The sequence below is a fragment of the Sardina pilchardus genome, chromosome 15 (genome assembly GCF_963854185.1).
Source record: "Sardina pilchardus chromosome 15, fSarPil1.1, whole genome shotgun sequence".
Classification (NCBI taxonomy): Eukaryota; Metazoa; Chordata; class Actinopteri; order Clupeiformes; family Clupeidae; genus Sardina; species Sardina pilchardus.
Genome location: NC_085008.1, coordinates 25638847 through 25658979, shown reverse-complemented (window position 1 = coordinate 25658979; position 20133 = coordinate 25638847). Strand labels below are relative to the sequence as shown.

Genomic DNA, 20133 nt, shown 5'->3' with positions numbered 1-20133 from the left:
GGGCTATTAATAACGCGGCTGTCACTTCACCATTCTCCTCACAGAAAATAGTAAATGTCATTAATAACAGTCTCTGTCAGCCACTGACATCCCCCATGATTGTCCCAATCGGTGTGCTGGGACATTGTTGTTCTATGTCCTGTGACGCCAAAGACTATTCTTGTATAGTCTAAATAGAAATGCCTCTCACCCCAGACCCTCTTGGCAACACAACAGATGGCATCCTCTCACTTCATAAACATATTACATCTGATATGCGGCAATGAAAGATCTGTGGCAGAGTACAGAGAAAATATACAGTATAGTAATCGTAAAGAAGGGATGTGCGCATGTAATATTAATACAAAATGGTAATCTAAGAGAGTTTGCTTTGATGGACACACACGCACTAGTGGCCACGGACACACACACACACACACATACACACACAAACACCACTGGGCCCCTTTCCTTTTCGTTGCCAATTTTATGCCCACAGAAGAAGCATAAAACATCTTGTCCTGCGCGCTTCACAGACTATAATTCCACAACGTTTTCCACAGACTTGTATGAGCCTTTCCAATATGTAACTAACCCAACATGTGTTTGACAAACATAACCCTAACTAGCAAAATGTAAGGATCCTAAACTATACTACCATGATATGGTCACTGAAAGAGTGAACAGCGTAGGCTTTATAGAAGTAGATACAGAACAACTATAGATAGAAAGAACAGATTTGCTATTAAGAGGACACAAAGTATGTTTGATGTGTTTAAAATGGACACTAAACATAGGCCTAATGCATCAGAACGATGATGATTGTTCTCAACCAATTCAACTTCAGAACTTTGTTTGAAAAGTTTTCTGTTGACTTTTTAGTGAGATTTTATTTTCAGTCGTCAGAAGCAGTGGGGACGAAACAGAGGAATACTACAGCACCAGCATAAATAAAGCTATGTCCTTGTCAGACGTACTGCAATTTTGTCTTTCATAGTGAGCGTTCTCATGAGTCCAACCGTTCGTCTGACAGGCCGGGCGGGGTGGAGCGGGGTGAGGCCCGTTTGCCTTGCGGGGGCTGTGGGGGTGTATCGAGGCCAATCCTTTACAGTGTTACTTTTTAACGATGATGAGGAGCATCACATCTCAGCTGCAGTGTTCACTCTCTGTGATGTAAGTAGTTCTAATCCGGAATGTTCCGTAACGAAAGCCTGATGTGAACAACATGCAACGCAAGTCACAGACACATTGCTCGTCCTGTTCATGGTCATTATTTATATTTTATATGTTTATTTATATGCTAGTGCAGCACCTACTAAACCCAACTAGCCAGGGATCTCTCATGCACTGCATCTCCCTGAAACAAATAACTGCTCTTGCTGAGCGATACATATATTATGCGTGCAAAAAACGTAGACCCCTCTCTCTTTCTCTCACTCTTTTTCTTTCTCTCTCTCCTTCTCTCTCTCTCTCTCTGTCTCTCTCTCTCCATTACTCCTCTCTGGATTATGCATGAACATTTTTGGAACGTTCTCAGGCACAGCGTGCACATACAGTATAAGAGAAGTTGAAACACTGCAGTTACTCCAACCGTAGGTTCTCTCTTATGATTGCTTGTCTTGTCTGTTGGCCAGGCGTCCTACTGTAGGTGTAGGTGGGCACTTGCCGATTCCCTCTGGGCAGAATCCTTTCTTAACTATGAATATATATGCATGTAATCATAGGGAGCATACAGACAAGAAAAACACAGCTTCTCAATGCACATGATGTTTGTATTACTCGAGAGAGAATCATCATTTGCCAATGCTGAACATCAGTACTTGACAGCTCATGTACTATTAAATGTATATTATGACATTTATATACATTTCCATCTGCGTATTGAGCATGCTGAGAGGCTGAATCAAAGTGACATCTTTATTGAGTGTGAATGGTACATGACAGTGACATGGAGCTTCTCCTGGCTCCTTGTGAACTCATCATGGATCGGGTTCATAATGGCTCAAGGTATGATATCCCACATAGTTACTGTATGTGTGGCAGCTTGGGACTGTGTGCATGCGTAGGTCAGCCAAGAACATTGCAAGGTTTTATTCTATTTGTATTTTATTTTTTTATACCAGGTCATTGCGGGGGGGGGGGGGGGTTTATCAACCTGGCAAATGCCAACACAGCATTTTCATTTAGCTGTGGCATGCTTTCACATACTTCCCAAGATCCACAGCTGACGACAGTAGATCTGGGTGTAAAACGGTAAGTGTGAACAAGAATGGCAGTGGATGTCAGGGCTGAGGTGCGACTAGTTCAACTCATAGAGCTGACTTGTTTTTTTTTTTTTCTAGAGAGAGAGAGAGAGGGGGGGGGGGTGTAATTTCTGAGTGCCAATGGCAGATTTTCATATTTCTATTTGGCTTTTTCCATCATTTTTGTAGCAGGGTAAAAAGAGAGACCAAAGCCCTCCTGAAATAGCCCTGGTGGTGACACTGGTGTTTGCACATTATCCCGACGTCCCAACAGCCGTGCAGGGTGTTTAGGAGCTAAGCTGCGAATGTGCGCTCCTGCCGTTAATTCCATAAGCGTAACTCACTCAAGGGCCTCTGCTGGCAGCTGTGCTAGCGCTCTTTAAATAGATAAGTAACAGCGTCAGGTATGTAATTGCTCTTTGAAATAAATGTAATCCCCCTGTGTTCACACGCAGGCCAGTGGAATGCCGGCCTGAGTGATTAGCGAGGGGCGACCTTATGGACTCAGACACACACACCAACAGTATTAGTGAAGATAGATGCAAGTATTTTGAACACTCGGTCCAATTTTGAGGAGCATTATTATTAATTTCATCTCAGCTCAATTCCTTTATTTATATAGCACCATTAACAATTGCAAATGTCTCAAGGCTATTCTTCAGAGAGAGTCTGTAGTCTAGGCCATCATCTCCCCTGAAAGATACCTAGTTTGGGCAACTGGAAGTAATTATTGGCCATTAGTGTGTCTGAATAGAAGATCAGTGTATAGCAGAATCTTCGACGTCACTATAGACTAATCACTACAAGAATGACGCCAGAACAGGATGTCGCAGAGATGCAGAATGCTTGGAAGTCATCGTGCAGTGGTCTCGTTGAATTTGTTTAAATAAACTAAGCAGCTTTTAATACGGCTCAGATATAGAGATGTTGAAAAGTGTTGTGCCTCTGTGAAACATTATATTGGTTTAATAAAATAATATGAATAAATTATTTTACTTTTTTATGAGCAATTCACCTCATCTAAAAAATACAGTTATTAATTTTTTTCTCTTTGATTTAATTAGACAATTTGAATTGCAGTTTAACCTTGGGCCCTTAAAATATAATTAAACTATAATAAATTAATAGGATACAGTGTTGTCATAATTTCTATTTCTTAAAACTCGCCAGTACAGTTTTTTATCTGACTAAATGAATGAATAAAATGAATAAATTCCTAATTTTACGACCCATTCACATTTAAATCCTTGGCCTCCCTATGAAATTGCTAAATCCCTCAAGTTTGCTACCTTAATGGGTCATTACATTGAACCTAAATTGAGTTTTTTGTCATCCTGAGGTTACGGCAAAAAGCAAACTGCTCACTTCACTGATATAACTTCTTTCATCATCCGAGAACTGGACGTAAGAACAGTCTATCAGCACTCACACGCTGCTAAACAGTCTATAAGATGCCTATAAGATTAGTTATTAATGACCATATGTCAATGCCATGCAGAAATACGCAGGTTATAGATTTGGAATTGGCTGTCCGTGTGTCTGTCTGCAGTTTATTACAGTTTGTAGGTGCATAATTGTTTGACTATTTCTGGTAAGCCTACTTATTTTCAACCTCCAATGAAAAACCAGGAAGAACTCACTCTAGCAGTGCAATGCAAAAAAAGGCACTGTCAAATTATAATGATTATATACAGCATATGCTGATGCTTTGTGTGTGTGTGTGTGTGTGTGTGTGTGTGTGTGTGTGTGTGTGAGAGAGAGAGAGAGACTGTGGCAGAGAGAGAGAGGGAGAAAGAAAGAGAGAGAGAAAAGGAGATTCCATTAAGTCATGCTTCAGTTGAGCTCCTGAATATTTGCCAATTTCTCACCTCTAAAATGAGCCAAACCCAAGAAACCTGCAAAGAGTTGGAAACTAGAAGAAGAAGAAAGGAGCCAAAACAGTAGGATCTTTTTTTCACCATATACTCCAGACCTGGCCTCCCTACCCGCAACCCACCACCAGACCCAACACCCTTCAGCCCAGCTCCAATCCCAGCATCCCACAACCCCGCCACCAGTCCCAGCAAACTGCACCCTATCACCAGACCCAACACCCTCAACCCAGCTCCAGTGCCCCAACACCCTGCAGTCCCATCACCTGACCCAACACCCTTCAGCCCATGATGAGACCCAGCACCCCACAACCCCATCACCAGACCAAATACCCTGCAGCCCAGCCCAGCTCCAATCCCAGCACCCACAACCCCATCACCAGACCAAATACCCTGCAGCCCAGCCCAGCTCCAATCCCAGCACCCACAACCCCATCACCAGACCAAATAACTTGCAGCCCAGCTCCAATCCCAGCACCCACAGCTCCATCACCAGACCAAATACCCTGCAGCCCAGCCCAGCTCCAATCCCAGCATCCACAACCCCATCACCAACACCTTGTGGCCCTGATCAGAGCATCAGCACCAAACCCAACATTTTACAGCCCATCACCAGACCCAACACCCTGTGCCCCAGCACCAGACCCAACACCCTGTGTCCCAGCACCAGACCAGAAGGATCCAGAAATCCACAAGGCCTGCACCAGCAGAACCGACCCAAGACCCCTGGCCCATTTCCACGGTCAGAATAAACAAAGGAGGCAGGGTACTGAAAAGAGCCTGACAGCAGCTAATACACTGAGCTCAAAGATACCAAAGAACTCCTCACATTCAAATGGACACATGTTTTGTTTTTGAATCATTTATAATTTCAAAGGGAAATGAGTTTATTGGTTAGTTGGATTAGTTATAAATTATTTAGAGAGATAGTTAGAATTAGATAAGAGGGGGCATGCATCCTCAGACTACAGAGGCAAACACCAAACCACACCTTCCAGGCAGAATTAGGCCAATACCCTCCTCTAATTTAAAAAATCTAATGGAATGAATTGCAAAGAGAGCAATCAAATAGCAACATCTAAAAACGAGTGACCCCGCCTCCTATCATTTCAGAGCACTAAAGACCGCAGAATCAAATTTGAAGAAGAGGTTCCCCCCATTCAGTTTGTCGCCTTCAGCAAGAAACTAACAGAACTAACCTACTGGAATAACACTAATCAGCCCCAGGGCACTGGCACCCTTATTGAAAGCATTAATACCAACCAAATGACCAACACTGAGATAGAAACATATTTTTGAAAGAATATAAAAATAAAACAAACTGCACAGTCACTTGACTCTAAATAGAGAAAAATAATGATACAGTACAGGGTCAGCAGTCACAGGCAGACACAGACAGACAGTACAGACAGACTAGTCAGGAGGAGAGTGCTGCAGCGTCTCTTTCCATTAAGAAAATGAGAACTTTAAATAAAACAGAACAGGAATACATAACAAAAATAAAAAAAAATGAAAACATAATAAGTTCTCTGTTTGTGTGGTCATAAGTAGTTAGCAGTCGTTGGAGACATCAGTACAGTAGCATAATTCATTCTCCATGAAGAGAGGCTGGACAAATACAGGTGAACTTGGGGATCAATAAAGTATCTATCTATCTATCTATCTATCTATCTATCTATCTATACTGTATCTGAACATAGAGCGTCTCTATGGGACAAGAAAACAGGAAAAACGTCAATGCAAACTTTCAGTACTTTGAACAATATTCAGAAAATGTGAGGTGCTGGAACGGGAAATTATTAGTGTCTAACATTTTGCTGTCTGTTTTCCGTTTGATTGTTTATGCCAAAAGTCAACAGCACATTATCTATCAAGAGTTTCTTCTTGTGCCTCTGTTTGTTTCTAGCTGGCACACTTCATGCAAGCTCAAAGGCAACGGTGATATCTATCAAAGGCACGAAATCAGCGCTGACATTTGAACCATTTTAATCGTCAAAACTTTGAATATCCAATCAGAACATACAACATGTGATAGTGAATGACATGAGCTGAGGTGATATGATATGACATGGCCTAATTGCACCATATGTGAGTACCAACCAAAACTGACGATCATGCCAGTGCAAAACATTATTGGTCACCTCATTAACTGAGAGCTTTTTATGCTTGCAGTGTATTTCCAAAATGTAGGCTAAAGTATTTGGGGGGAAAGAGTCAATATCTAGTACAGGTGGATTCCCTCCAAGCAGAACCACACATTTTGATTCCAAATGGACTCAAAGTTGAGTATTTTTCTTTCTTTCTTTCTTTATTTCATTATTTCTTTCTTTTTTCTTCCTTCTTATTTTGCATATGATCTCAAAGTTCTGACATTTTATGTGGATATTCAAGGTTATGTTAATAATGAGTTCACATTGCATCGCGAAGAAAAACAATCCACCAAAAAAACACCAGCACTACAGTTTTGAGTTTGAGTTTGAGTTTTTTTGCAGATCTAAGGCTAGCAGGAATGTTTCCACTTTGCTTAATAACTGGGGAAAAGATTCAGATCACATACACAATACAAAGCAGACACAAAAGATTCAGACACGTGATTTTAATCCTCACTAATAGCAGTTCTGCCTACTGCTTTAGTAGAGGAATTTTACGAACTTCAGGAGTTACTGTGATGCACTGCCATGGAAACCATTCTTAAATAACCTTAGGGTGGTATTTTCATTCATTAATGTCACCACTTTAAGATGGAGTCACACAACTATATCAGTTTCAGCTGACCTATAGTAGTTGTGTCCTGTTACATCTTAATTCAACACTGAGTTAGAACACCTAAATGACCAACAGTGTTTTGATTAGTTTTAATACTCACAGGCCTTATAACATTGTGTACATTTGCAATAGCAAGCCAAAATGACCCAAAGCATAATGTGGTTTGGCTAGAGAGCAACCTTCCACAGCAAGCAACTAGCTAGTTCTCTGTGATCTTGCTACCAGTGTTGGTCTGACTCTGAAGGGCTATTGTCACATCATACAGGCGTGAGTGACTCATTGATGGTGTCCATCCATTCATTTGAAACTCACATTCATCTTGGAAACTAGGGTAAATATCTTCTTTCTAGAATATACCCAGTTCATCCCAATACCTGGTCATATCCTCTAAAAAAAAAAGTTCAAACCTAAGAGGGAAACTTTAAAATGATTGATGTATCAATGATCTCAACAGAGACGTGTGCATTGAAAATGCATTTCTAGTCATCATCAGCCCCTGGCCTGTTTGATTTCCCCCCACCAGCTACAGTAATACAGCAGGCCAGCACGGCAGCCATGGAACACGGGGGAACAGGATACAGTCGTTTTGCTGTGTCAGAGTGCTGTACCCTAATGTTGACAAGTCCTAAAGGAAAAAGGAAATAAGGCCACACTTCAGGTCTAATGACCATTTTATAATCAGTATGCTGTGGAAAGCAGTGAGCAGAAAATGTGTCTCTGCTTTATTGAAACATTCAACACATAACTTTAAAAATGATGCTATGAAAACGTAAAATTGCTGCAATAACTCACACAGGATTTTTTTTGCATATGCACACAGTTTGTTGTAGGTAATCTCAGAAGCAATGTGCATATATCAGAGCTGATCACTATGCACAGGCCTCTCTTTGATCTTCATTAACATTGGCAACGGGTTGGACTATACAGTACGAATGAAAATATTTTCAAAGATTATGTAGGTTTCAAGGTGACGCTTGTGCGGCTTAATGTTTCATTTTAATGGATGGCCATGAACTGATCAAATAGAAGATGTTGAAATCATATTATTTTGGCGAGCCCGGAGTGAGAGAGGGAGGGAGAGAGAGACCAAGGGGCGCTAAGTGTGGGTTGCATTTGGAGTACACCCCCATTGCAAAATGAGACTAGTCCGGGCTTAATGTAACCAGCAAAAGCAAGATCAAAATCCATAGAAATTCAATTAGGAATCAATTTGAGTTTGTGCGAGACAGGCCGGTGCCAACAGAGAGGATTTCTAACTAGCTTATGGTCTGGAGAGAATGAAACACTTTTCATTTATACATTTTGCCGTGCTGCTCGGCCATGCTTGAGGATTGCCCACACATATTAGCCAGGCTACAGGACTGCTTTTGCCTAAATAAAACAGGTTGCTTTGGAAATGAACTTTCAGAATTTAAAAAAAAGAAAAGAAAGAAAAAACTCCTTCAGGGCCAAACAAATGTAAACAAATGCATTAAAACAAATGCATTACAATCCCCTGAACCAAAGGCATTAATATGGATTGAAAGTACAGGGTCATTTGTTTTCACTGCTCTTGCATCTTTATTATTGGTCTATGCATATATACATTTTATTTTTAAGACATACAGTAAACATTGGACAGCGAACCTTTAACAGAGCAGCAGACAGACACAGCCTGGAACCTCATGTGTGTCTCCGTGTGACTAAATCAGTCTCGTCCAAATGGGAATTCATTGACCAACCCTGGACACAGACAACAGGAAACAATACACTCAGAGCACATTAGCAAATTCTGACCCTTTCTATAATCACTTTGGACGAATGTGCCATCAATAACTTTTCTGTCATTTCTCTCAAATACAAATATGTAGCGATCCAACTGCATCACATTAAGGAACCATATCCAACGTCAATTAAGGACAGTGGGAACTCTACAGAGAGAAATGCATTTGAAGTTATTTCTTAGGCTCTTGCCATTCAACTGCAATCCATCCTACAATAAGCAAGAAATTAAGACCATAGAGACCCCTTCATTGAGACGGGAACAGTACTCCAGATAGTAATATCCTGGTAAACTGCCAAGGCAGGCTCCATTAATTGCAAATTGTGAGAAATAGGTGGCCGAGTCTTTACCATTTGCCGGCACAGGGGTGGTAGTTAGAGCGTATCTGTGGATCTATTAAGGGGAGACACAGTGGGGAGGTGTGCACCGTGAATGGGATCTCAGTGTGACACCGTCAGAGGCCCTGATGAAGCGAGCTCCTCCAACAGCGGCCGCTCCGCCTGCAATCTGCTGTCTAGTTCTCCGCTCTCTCTCTCTCTCTCTCTCTCTCTCTCTCTCTCTCTCTCTCTCTCTCTCTCTCTCTCTCTCTCTCCAACACCCTCTCTACCCCTGGAGCCTCAGTTCACCTCCACGCTGACGCAAGTTCAACAACACGCGCGGACTGGGACCGTGGGGTGCGCACGCCAGTTAGTTACCCAGGGGTTGGAGATCTCGGCTATATTTGCTTTTGTGCTTCGCTGAAAAATGTAGGAGGGGAAAAAGCAGCAAAGACAAAGGGCAACTTTAGAGTAGAGGCTGCGAGGGCTAAGAACATGTACTTGACTTGAGAGTTTTAAGGAAATGCACTTGACTTCTGGAGTTGAGCTGTTCAAACAGGAACACAACTGTGAACACTATGAGGATCCCCAGACTACCCCCCCCTCCCCCAACCATACAAACACACACACACACACACACACACACACACACACACACACACACCTGCTTTGACTAACATTACTGATCCACACAGTATTGGTAAATTTCTTTTGGTTCTGTGTGCCCCTGCGTTCCGTCAGTGTTTGGTCTGTAAGATGAGCTCCTGAGTAAATATGGGGAGAGAAATGACGATAGTGAAGCTAATTCATTCTTCAGTATCCTATTTTCCTCCTCGACTTCAATCACGAGGTGTCAGACTTTTGACTGGAAGGTAGCCTAATATGAGATAGCAAAGTGCCCTCTGCATGCATTGCACGCCATCAAACAGCAGAGATGTGCGATGTTCCATTTTGAGAATATCGGCTGCTTTCGTGTTATTTCCATTTAATTAATTTAATTATTGTGAAACCATTCGTCTGGAACACAATTACGTTGGAGAAACACAACTGTGTGCTGTTGAATGCCAATGGAGGCGGCGCTTTCCAACGTTCTGGGATCCGTTTCCCAAAAGTATAGTTGCTAACTACGATAGCAACTACATTGGCAGTCACTGCCAAATGTGAGTCCATAGATTTGAGTTGCGCGTGCGCAGAGCTTCATATTGTAACATCACATTTACAATTTTGGAAAATTAAAACAATACGTGCATATTTGTTAGCTCTAACTGAAATGTAACAAAAAATACGACCGAATATTAACAACATGCTTCTGTATCATAAAAGTGTGACTCAAATAATGCTCGACTCACATTTGCCAGTGATGCTACCACAGAAGATGCATCGTGGTTTAGCAACTATGCTTTTGGAAAACGGACCCCCATGACGGATGATCGAAGCACATCTAGTAGATCCGTCGGAGGCAACGGGCCTCTCAGAGGGGATCTTATTCAGGAGTCTTGTATTGTAATGGCGTCAGCAGATATATAGCCATGAATTATGGGTACTCTTCTGCCTCGCTCCGCATGGGTTCTCAGTTGCTCCACGAGTTCAGTGTGTGTACCGCGGCAGTCCAAGGCGGTGTGAGGCCAGGGAACACATTTGAGCATGAACGCTCCGTAACACCGCTCTCTTGGCCATGATATACCTTCATGACAAGTTATTTGGGCTGTTTTGCATGTTTCCATGTCATGCAGCATAATTCTGAATTAAAATGGCCTTCCTCGGGAGAGCTGTTGGCGGCGGAATGGCCTCTGCAGGGGTGGGTGTGCAGTTGTGTGCTGGTTTTCCATGACTGCGGCTCTGTGGAGAACATTCAGCTTGCCATCTGTATGTTTGAGAGCCTTGGAATATGTAAACTGGATTTAGCTGAAGGACCTTTGCACACACACACACATACAAACACAAGCAAACACATACACACGCACACAAGGACACACAGACAATACACTCACACAGTCGTATCTTCTCTCGTAGTAACACACACAGTCGCTTTCTTTCATCTGTCTCTCTTTTTCTCCCTTTCTGTTTCTTTATCACCCATCCACCCACCTATGCACACTCACACACACACACATATATATATATATATATATACAGACACTAATATATACTAATATATACTGTATAAATGTACGCGCACACACAAGCACAGTCGCATACACACACACACACACACACACACACACACACCAACTGTCACACACATTGCCACCACCATCATCATCCCTGTGTTCTCTGCTGTCAAGCAGCTTCACTTAACATGGCAAATATAGTCTCTCCGCTTGACTAGCAAGCGTGATTTGGTCAGATATTCAAATAACTTCTCACTTGTGTGTCACCTTTGGGCTCCTCGGCTCACTCTTCCGTCTCCTCCTCGTCCTCATTTAGCATTCCGGCCTGTCTCCAGCTGCCACGCTGAAGGACTAGACGGGTAATTAGGTCAAATGATTCTGTTGTTCACTTTTGTCACGCCACACATACGCTACCTGTGGCTGTCTGTGGGGTGAGCTACGGCTTATCAGAGATGTTAAAAATCTAAATATATTATCAACATTATTATTATAATAATAATAATAATAGTAATATCATCATTATTATCATAATCATACAATTGTATATACTGGTAGATGTACCCATGCCCCATGCTGTGATCCACAAAATTAGAAAAAAATGTCATCAATGCAAATTGCTTCAGTTGTAAAAGTCAGCGTTTTGCATATTTTAGAATATTAACTCTTTCCACGATTTGCTTTGCGTCACATGTTGCTCTGCATATGCATGGCAGTGGCATTTCTGTACCTATACCTCCATCACTGTTGGCGCCCGCGGTTGAGACCTATCAACTATTCTCCACACGTATCCTGACATGCTGCACATCTGGGGTGAGAGTGAGAGACAACATGTGCTCGCTCCGTGTTTGTAGCAATAGGTTCCTGGAGGGAGATAGCACCGGGACCTGCGCACCGCGCCGCACCGCGCCGTGCCTCCACTCGCCTCAGCTCCCGGGAGCGCTGCCGCCGCCGCAGCTTAATGAAGATATGACATTCAAGTCGGCTGAGTGGAGTGTGGGGCCCTGACTGGGACTGAAGTGGCGTGCTGACAGCCTATCAGTCAGAGCAGCACTCAAGCCTTGCAGTAGGCCTCCCTGAGGTGCCTGGTACACAAGCAGCACCATACTACTCCTCTCGTCACGCTGGAGCGCCTCCAGTTAGGCCACGACGCCCGGCGAGCACGTGGAACTCGGGATTATATGGGGCTAAACGAATGTAATGCCACGCGATAGCCAACTGTAGAGAGATATTGCAACTAATGCTTCTATGATTTCGGATTTATAAAGAAAATGATACAAGCCAATCGCGTGTGGTTTTCTGAATACATGGAGTAGGTCAAAGTATTGTTTGATACGTAGTTCAGTATATTCACTAATGACTGTACATCCATCCCATGTGAAAAGATGGGGTGTTAAAGCAACATTGGATAATACATACAGTACAGTATACTGTGTATAATGTAAAAGAAATGTCATTGCTCACATAAGAATAAAAAACAGCTAATATAATTCCTAATTGCATTTTTTGTTGTAGTTTTTTATATTTTCACAGACAGTAGCCCCTCAAAACAAATACACACAAACAATAATTCCAGCGTCAAACTCCATCAGGAAGCCAGAGGCTCCTAAGCAGCTGCCATGGCGATGATTTAGGGGGCGGCCCATGATGGATGGGCGGCTTTGAGAAACAATAACGGCCGCAATAACAAAGCGTAAAGGTATCTAACCTGGGGAAGAGCGCGGCTGTCCGGGGCCACATCAGAAACAGATCTGATTCTGCTGTCTCCTGCTTTCCAGGAAATGCCTCGACCAGTTAAACATTTATAACCCGTGACCCATTGCCAACACACACACACACACACACACACACACACACACACACACAGTAATGAGAATGCAGAACGCAGACACACTCATAGAAGTAGGCTATTCGTTTTCAGTCAAATCTAATGTTTCCACCCATTAGCGATTTTTAAGAAGACACAGATAAAGTGTCCCATACTATCCTCCTGAGTGTATCAGATCTGTGTCCAATGCCTTACATAGTTAGAACATGTCACTCAATACAGATATATACATTTATACTGTCTATTTATGGAGGAGTGAGTTAAGACAGTCATCAATCTCTTCTCTTCCACCATTTTGAAAAAGAAAATGAAACACACAATGGAAAACCCCTTCATAACCTCTGTACTAGTGAAACGGTGCTGGTGTGCGCAAGAGTCCATGTATCCAGTATAATTATAGAGGAAGTGAGCAAAGGTGTATACTAGTATCTCAGCGGACTAACTCCGTAATCTGATCCCACGCGCTGGTCAGTGGCTTGGTACCAGCCACACTAAACACACAGATAGCATTTCTTAATCTTCTGTGATTACTAAGGTCACACACCCATTATTGCACTCTGATGTGACTGATAGCCTGTGATTGTTTTACAGGTTGTAATTGGCATGTGTACTTTGTACTGTACCACACCAGAACCTTGATCACTCATACCAACTTTTCTAATCAAACCAATGTTTCATGCTGTCTCTCTCTCTCTCTCTCTCTCTCTCACACACACACACACACACACCTACAGTAGATTAAGGTGTACATATGTCAACACATGTGCATATTTGGAGAATGTAAGAATCTGTGTAGCTATCTTTACTGCTATTTGTGTACTGTGTAGACAGCTCCTGAGTTGGAGGGTGGGGGTTGGGGAGAGGATAAGATAGCCTAGTTGTCATGCACACTCGGTTTGTCAACGTGGCTTTCTATAACTCAATTTGTGGAGAAGGTGCTACCTCTGACTTGGTAATTAGATGATATATAAATATATACCCCACCTGTGCTTGTTTACTAAAATGAGTAAATCTACCGTAAAGCTTCATTAAAAAGTCTATTGTAGCATTGTATCTAGATTGAGACAGGTGAAGTCAAAGTCAACCATTATGTGTAGAATTAACTATGCATTCTTTGACTGAAATGGTTGAGGGAGAGGGGGAAGGGAGGGGGGGGGGGTTCACACATTTTCCAGAAACCTTCGGGTCAAATCATGCATTTCCTAAGCAGAGCCCTGAGGTGCCTCCTGCACATGAGTTCTCTTGTGGCTCAGTCCTGGGTTCTGCTGCTGGAGCCCCACTGTAGAGGAAAGACAAAACTCCTGTGTGTGAAAGCTTATGAGGAAAATCCCTTCCCTGGCATTTGGGTTTGCATTTAGCTTTGTTGCAGCTACAGTATTGTTTGTGTTGCGTGTGCTTTCCAAATGAGATGAGCTGTGAGGTACCCACAGGGGAAGACATCCATCCTCCACCTCTGCCTGCTCCAACTCACACATACAGTACTGTATGCAGTGAGCTACTTTCATCTCTCCCTTTTACACACACTCTTTCTCCATCTACTGTATCTCTCTTTCTCTCTCTCTCTCTCTCTCTCTCTCTGTTTCTCTCCCTTTTCTGGTATATGGTGTGTGTGTGTGTGTGTGTGTGAGAGAGAGAGAGAGAGAGAGAGTGTGTGTGTGTGTGTGTGTGTGTGTGTGTGTGTGATGGGTGCATGAGTGCATGAGTACATGCATGCACATGTTTGTGTGTGTATACATGCTGGAACCCACACTTTTTTTGTGCCAGTGCGCACAATCTAGCCAATGCAGTCAATGCAGTAGGAGCGACATTGCCTTCGAACTGACATCAAAAAGACACACTGGGCTTGCTGTTTTGCATAACTTGTAGTAATGCCTATGTTTAAACTTCACAGTCCACATGATCACAGTTGCGAGATCTTAGAGCTTGTTTCCTCCTTAAATATCACACTCTGCCTCGTGCTCCTGCCTGCAGTAAGCTAAAAGTGCTGGCCAGAATAGCAGTCCCTAAAGCAAACAAGCCCAGGCTGCACGGATCCCGTGTTTGCTCAAAGAAACTGCATGATACCAGAGTGTAGCATTTTCAAGAACAATTTTTATTCCAAGAGCCCTGGTGAGACTAAATAGACATTTTTGACAGTAGCATTTTAAATTAAGGTGACGGGGGGGGGGACCTTGTGCTCCATGATATCCATTCATTTAACTTAGCAACTCTAACCAGTGGCAGAATTAGCATTAAAATTAGGCTGGTGGGGTAGGACTCTTCAGCACAGTACGCTGTCTGTCTAATCCAATCGCCGTGAATAGCGTTAGCATAGCGGACGTGAAACTCGAACAGCAGGGCTCCTATTTGTTCAGGAAGAATGTACAGTATGCACTGTATGATTTATGCACCGGTTCATGAATAGATTTGTCTTCTTTTCTGGTCCCTGCTTTGCTGTCTTTATATCTCATGTCTGTTAGGTGGTATTCAAAGGTCAGCCTCAAGCTAAGTGTGAATAATTTCCTTTTAAACCTCCTCTGCAGTGGTCCAGTATAGAATATTTTGGGGGGCACCACCCTTGAGCATGCTAAACTTTCTCTACTTGGGAGCTTCCACTGCAGTCTCTCTCTCTCTCTCTCTCTGTTTGGTTTGATTTACCCACCATCTTAACCCCTTATTGCTTTACTTCTGTTGCCTGACACCAGTAAGATGGAGGAGCACAGGAGAGCAAACCTCCCCGAAACGCAGTGTGTGGATCGGGGAGTTTGATTTTGTTGGTCCTTCAGGGAGCTGGACTCAAATCCATCCTTTACTGTCAGCGGCCGTGGGAATGAGTCAATTCTGGGCTAGTTTGGGGCTCTGAAGGCCTGCTCACAGAGCCCCACAGCACTCGCGCTGTCTGATGGAGACTGCTCACTGAAGCGGCCGCTGCTATCACTGGGTTGTGTCTCGATTAGTGGGAGTTTACGGAGGGTTGATGCGTTGTGTTTTCTACGAAACGTTACTTCACGCCGTTGTCACCATTTTTTCCTCTCTATTATGTATGCCATAGAAATACCGAATAGAAACAGAACAGGATAACATTAGTAAAGCAGCAAAGGAAAATAGAGAGGCAATCACAATTTGAGCTACACTATTGTCAGAAACTCAGGGAAATGAGACAGAGAACATGATTATTAGTACGGCATGAAGAATTCTCCGACCGTTGAGAACTCCATCTCATTTTCATTTTGCGTGCATCTGCCCCAGACGTTAAGAGTGACGGAGAGGAAAGAGAACACCATAATAATAAAATAAATGTCAACAGTGTCAAAATGACACTGCCACTAATCACTTGGCAACGCTGTGGAAAAACACGCGGCAAGAACATTGAACTTTTAAACTGGAAAAAAGAGAGAGGTTGATGAGGTTAGATTGGGGGTTGAAGTTTGTGTATAAGAATTGAGTTTGAGGCTGTTACTGTGCTCGACTCATTAATAAACAAGTGTGTAGACTGACTAGCAGAGAGAGATAGAGAGAGATCTCATAGCAGAGATTCAGAGTGAGTTGCTCAACATTTTTATCTTAAGTATATAGATGGACATTGAATTGGTACACTAGTTTTTTCCGAGCCAGAGGTTGTAGCCAAAACATCACGGGAACCAACATATTTATTGATATGTCAACAACATTGAGAAGGCTATGATAACTAATCAACTGTATTGGTAAATGGGAAATCCATATGTTCATATATATATATACTGTATGTGTGTGTGTGTGTGTGTGTGTATGTGTGCCATTGAGTTTGATTGTGTGTTTGATTGTGGCTATGTGTTTGCACATACACTATGGGTCAGGGCTGAATAATGTTAGAATAGACTAGATCTGTGCCATGTTGCCATGGCAATTAAGACAAACTTCTCAAGTAGCTTCGGCAGGAGTTGGAGTTGGTGGGGCTCGAGCCTTCACTGTAAAGGTCAAGACTAAAGACTCCTTTTGGAGACATCTTGGCACATTTACCTAATCCACGAACAAAGGTCGCCATGGACAAAAGCTGAATGTGACTTTTCCCAATAATCACGAAGCACCCAAAAATGGACATTGGCAAAATGCTGAAATGACCTTGGATTAGACTGTGCTTGATTGAAAAAAGGATTTATTTTTTTTATTCCTTTTGGACAACTGTGCCATGGACAGTGGCTTCTCTGTAGCTCCTCTATGTGAGCGGAAACTCATCAGCCTGTGTAACATAGGGCTGCCCTCTTTAGCTGAATTTTACATTCAATTGCATTAGCAACACAAGCGGAAAGTTAGGAAGACATTATATGTAGTGCCAAATGGCACAAGAAAGGGTTTATTTTATAACTTAACTCATTTAAATATTCAGAAAAGTACAAAGCGCCATCTATCATGTCCATAATATGTTCTAATAACATTATATATGATTTCAACATTATTGTCAATATTTGTCAAGGCAAATACAAATGGTTAAGCAAATAGGCTAATGACAATTAAATTATCAGTAAACACAATTCCGCTTAAATTGTACTTTCTTCATATTAATTTTACAATATGAGATTGTATAGTCGCAAAATTCAGACTAACTGTGCCGTAATTATGCTGCAAAAGTACCAATCAAAAGTAACATGCAAATAGATTATTCAATATGTAAACAAGCAATTTACCAGGCAAAATACCACCTAACTTGATCAATAAGCTATTTCTGTTTAATTTTATTTGCCACTACAGTGTATTGTGAGCATGCACACCCTTCCTTTTAACAGGGTCATAGCAACGGTCTCTGTGATTTACCACAGCAATCCAAATGAAACTCTCAGCATTTGAAGAGAACTATGTTTTAAATATTGTGCTTACCTGGATTTCTCTTGGGACAAAATAAATGTCTGGAGGTTAAAAGTAGTTCAGTCATCAAACGTTATGCATTAATTTTTGCCCACTTTTCTTCATAGCTGAACAGTCACTGAATATACTTAGAACAATTCAGTTTCATGGAAATAGACTATATGTGCTTAGAAGATTTATAATTGCGGTCTTTTATATGGACTCATGGAAGCTACTTTTTAAATTAATAGAAATAATAAGAATACACAATTGGGTCAAGGATAGAGCATTTACAATTATGCATGCCTATTTGAAAATTTTCCCACTCCCTCAATTAAAACTCAGGCAATTATTACAAAAGATTATTGACCTCTAGTGGGACGTGTGGTGTCACAGGTTTTGCATTTTTGCCTTATTTTCATTATGTGCCATTGGTTTTGGTCAGACAGAGATTTACAATAAAGTGGCCTGAGTAGGCATAGCCATAGACTTACCCTTGTTGGACTGACTTGACAATTTCAAGAAAGGTCATTATGGTCAGTGGATTTAAATATGGTCCTTGCAGAGAGAGAGAGAGAGAGCCCATCTCAATAAGCCATCCCTCCAGCCAGGTTCCTTTATGCAAATCATATGCTTATGAGCGGCTGGGAAATGCTATTTGTTTAGCCTTTTGGAGGTGGCATCAAGGTTCCCGGTGAGCGATATAAATTTATTGGCGCACATCATGCTTTATGAGTCGCTAAATGGCAGCCATATTTCTTAAGGGGCAAATGAAAATTTCAGAGGAGCGCAGGCAGAGATGACCACCTTTACCGGGGTCTGCGGGGCCTGACTCCGACTCCTCCACCGACGCTGACCTTCATGCCGTCGTGCGCAAGGTGGACTCCCAAATGTCTTTATTATGTCGAGATATAGTTCGAAGGTTCTCCTTCTCTTTCTTTCCTTCTCTTTCTTTCTCTCTTTCTTTCTTTCTTTCTTTCTTTCTTTCTTTCTCCCTGTCTCTCTTCATGGCTCTCTTCATGGCTGTCCTTGTTTTAAGAAACGTCTTCCTGTACAATAGCCAGAGCGCCATCACTTTGGATGGAGCCAAATTAGAAGTGTTGGCCTCCACAGAGGCACATTACTGGCCTCCATACATCATGCTTCTGATGGGACCTGAACACGACCACAGCTGCTTCCACTTAGCACATGCAGCCGTCTCAAAGCACATTTCTTTACGTCCATTTCACCCTTTTGATGTCCATTTCACCTTCATGATTGGTAATTATAATATACTGGCACAAGAAAAACAAATGCTGCTATTTTTTTACCAAAGATAGTAGAGCTAAGTAAAAATGTGAAGTGGTCTATGTTTAAAAAATGTAATAAATCTACACTATGCTGAAATGACAGTTGTTTGTATGGTCTGTTCATTTAACATTGACTTTATTTGACAGTAATGCTAGACAGGGTCCTTGATACTCCCATTTGAAACCAAAGTATGACTGTTTACATTCTTTTAAATTGCTTCCCGTCTCTCTGTGTGTGCTGAGGGTCCGTGTAATGACTAGTCTATTGAGTTGGACTGCACAATTAGTAAACTAAATAAAAAACAAATGCTATATTGTGAGGGTGTGGGGAGACATGATACTGAAAGGCACAGGGAGGGTACTCCGGAGTGTTATTTGAGTTTGAAAAGTATTTTTTCCTGTAAATTGTTCACATTTACACAGCACACTATTGATAAAAGGTATATACATGTATTTGTATTTAGTTAAGCAGTTCACCAGTTGCCTGATATAAAAAATTATTTCATTTCAGTACTGATCATTGCTTGAAACAGTCACTGCTGTTGGAATTTTGAATCCGTATATGCTGTTTGGAGGTGCAAAAGGGGATATTAGAAAATAGAATGTGAGAGTTGTGTCTTCAAATATAATTTGATTTCCGTCATTCTTCCGGCTAAAGATTTCACTTCACCCTGAACAAGGGTAAAAGAATATGACCTCATGCTTTAAAAGAAAGAAAGAAAGAAGAAAAAAAAATAATCGGCCAACAGAAAACTGCACACAGATGTTGTTGGTTATACCCATGCATGGTGGTGAGAGGCCTTTTTACTCCTTCCCCTTTTAAGTATTTAATCAACCTAACTGATGAAAACATTTCAAGTTGTTTTCTAGTTTAAAGTTTACCGTTTCCATTTACCTATCACAACAATGTAGAGTCACGCTTTGGCCATTGGTGGTTAAGTATCCCATTGATTTAGCTTTGAACAGAATATAATACTGGCATTCCTTACTCACAATCAGGTCATTTTTAATTAACCTCAGCCTTCTGTCGTTAGAGGATGACTAAACATGATTTGACAACATTCATATAAATTTTTTCTTCTTTTTTTCTGCCAAACATAAGTGTGACATAAAATGATTAATTGCTGATTGTCCTGAATCATCATCCAATGGAATCATCATGTCTAAATG

At 41.8% G+C, this 20133-nt stretch overlaps 1 protein-coding gene across 1 annotated transcript; it reads left to right on the top strand.

Annotated features, from left to right (window-relative positions):
• Positions 1-1976: 1976 nt before the first annotated feature.
• On the top strand, positions 1977-12054 carry LOC134101613 (uncharacterized). Its single transcript, XM_062555320.1, has 3 exons — positions 1977-1986; positions 4193-4835; positions 11901-12054. Exons 1-3 carry the CDS (start codon positions 1977-1979, stop codon positions 12052-12054), a joined length of 807 nt encoding a protein of 268 aa, XP_062411304.1.
• The last annotated feature ends 8079 nt before the right edge of the window (positions 12055-20133 follow it).

Excerpts from the sequence above, each read along its gene's own strand:
- LOC134101613 (XM_062555320.1), top strand. Across the intron at positions 4,836-11,900 it reads ACCCCTGGCCCATTTCCACG|CAATAGGTTCCTGGAGGGAG; the intron begins GTCAGAATAAAC and ends CCGTGTTTGTAG.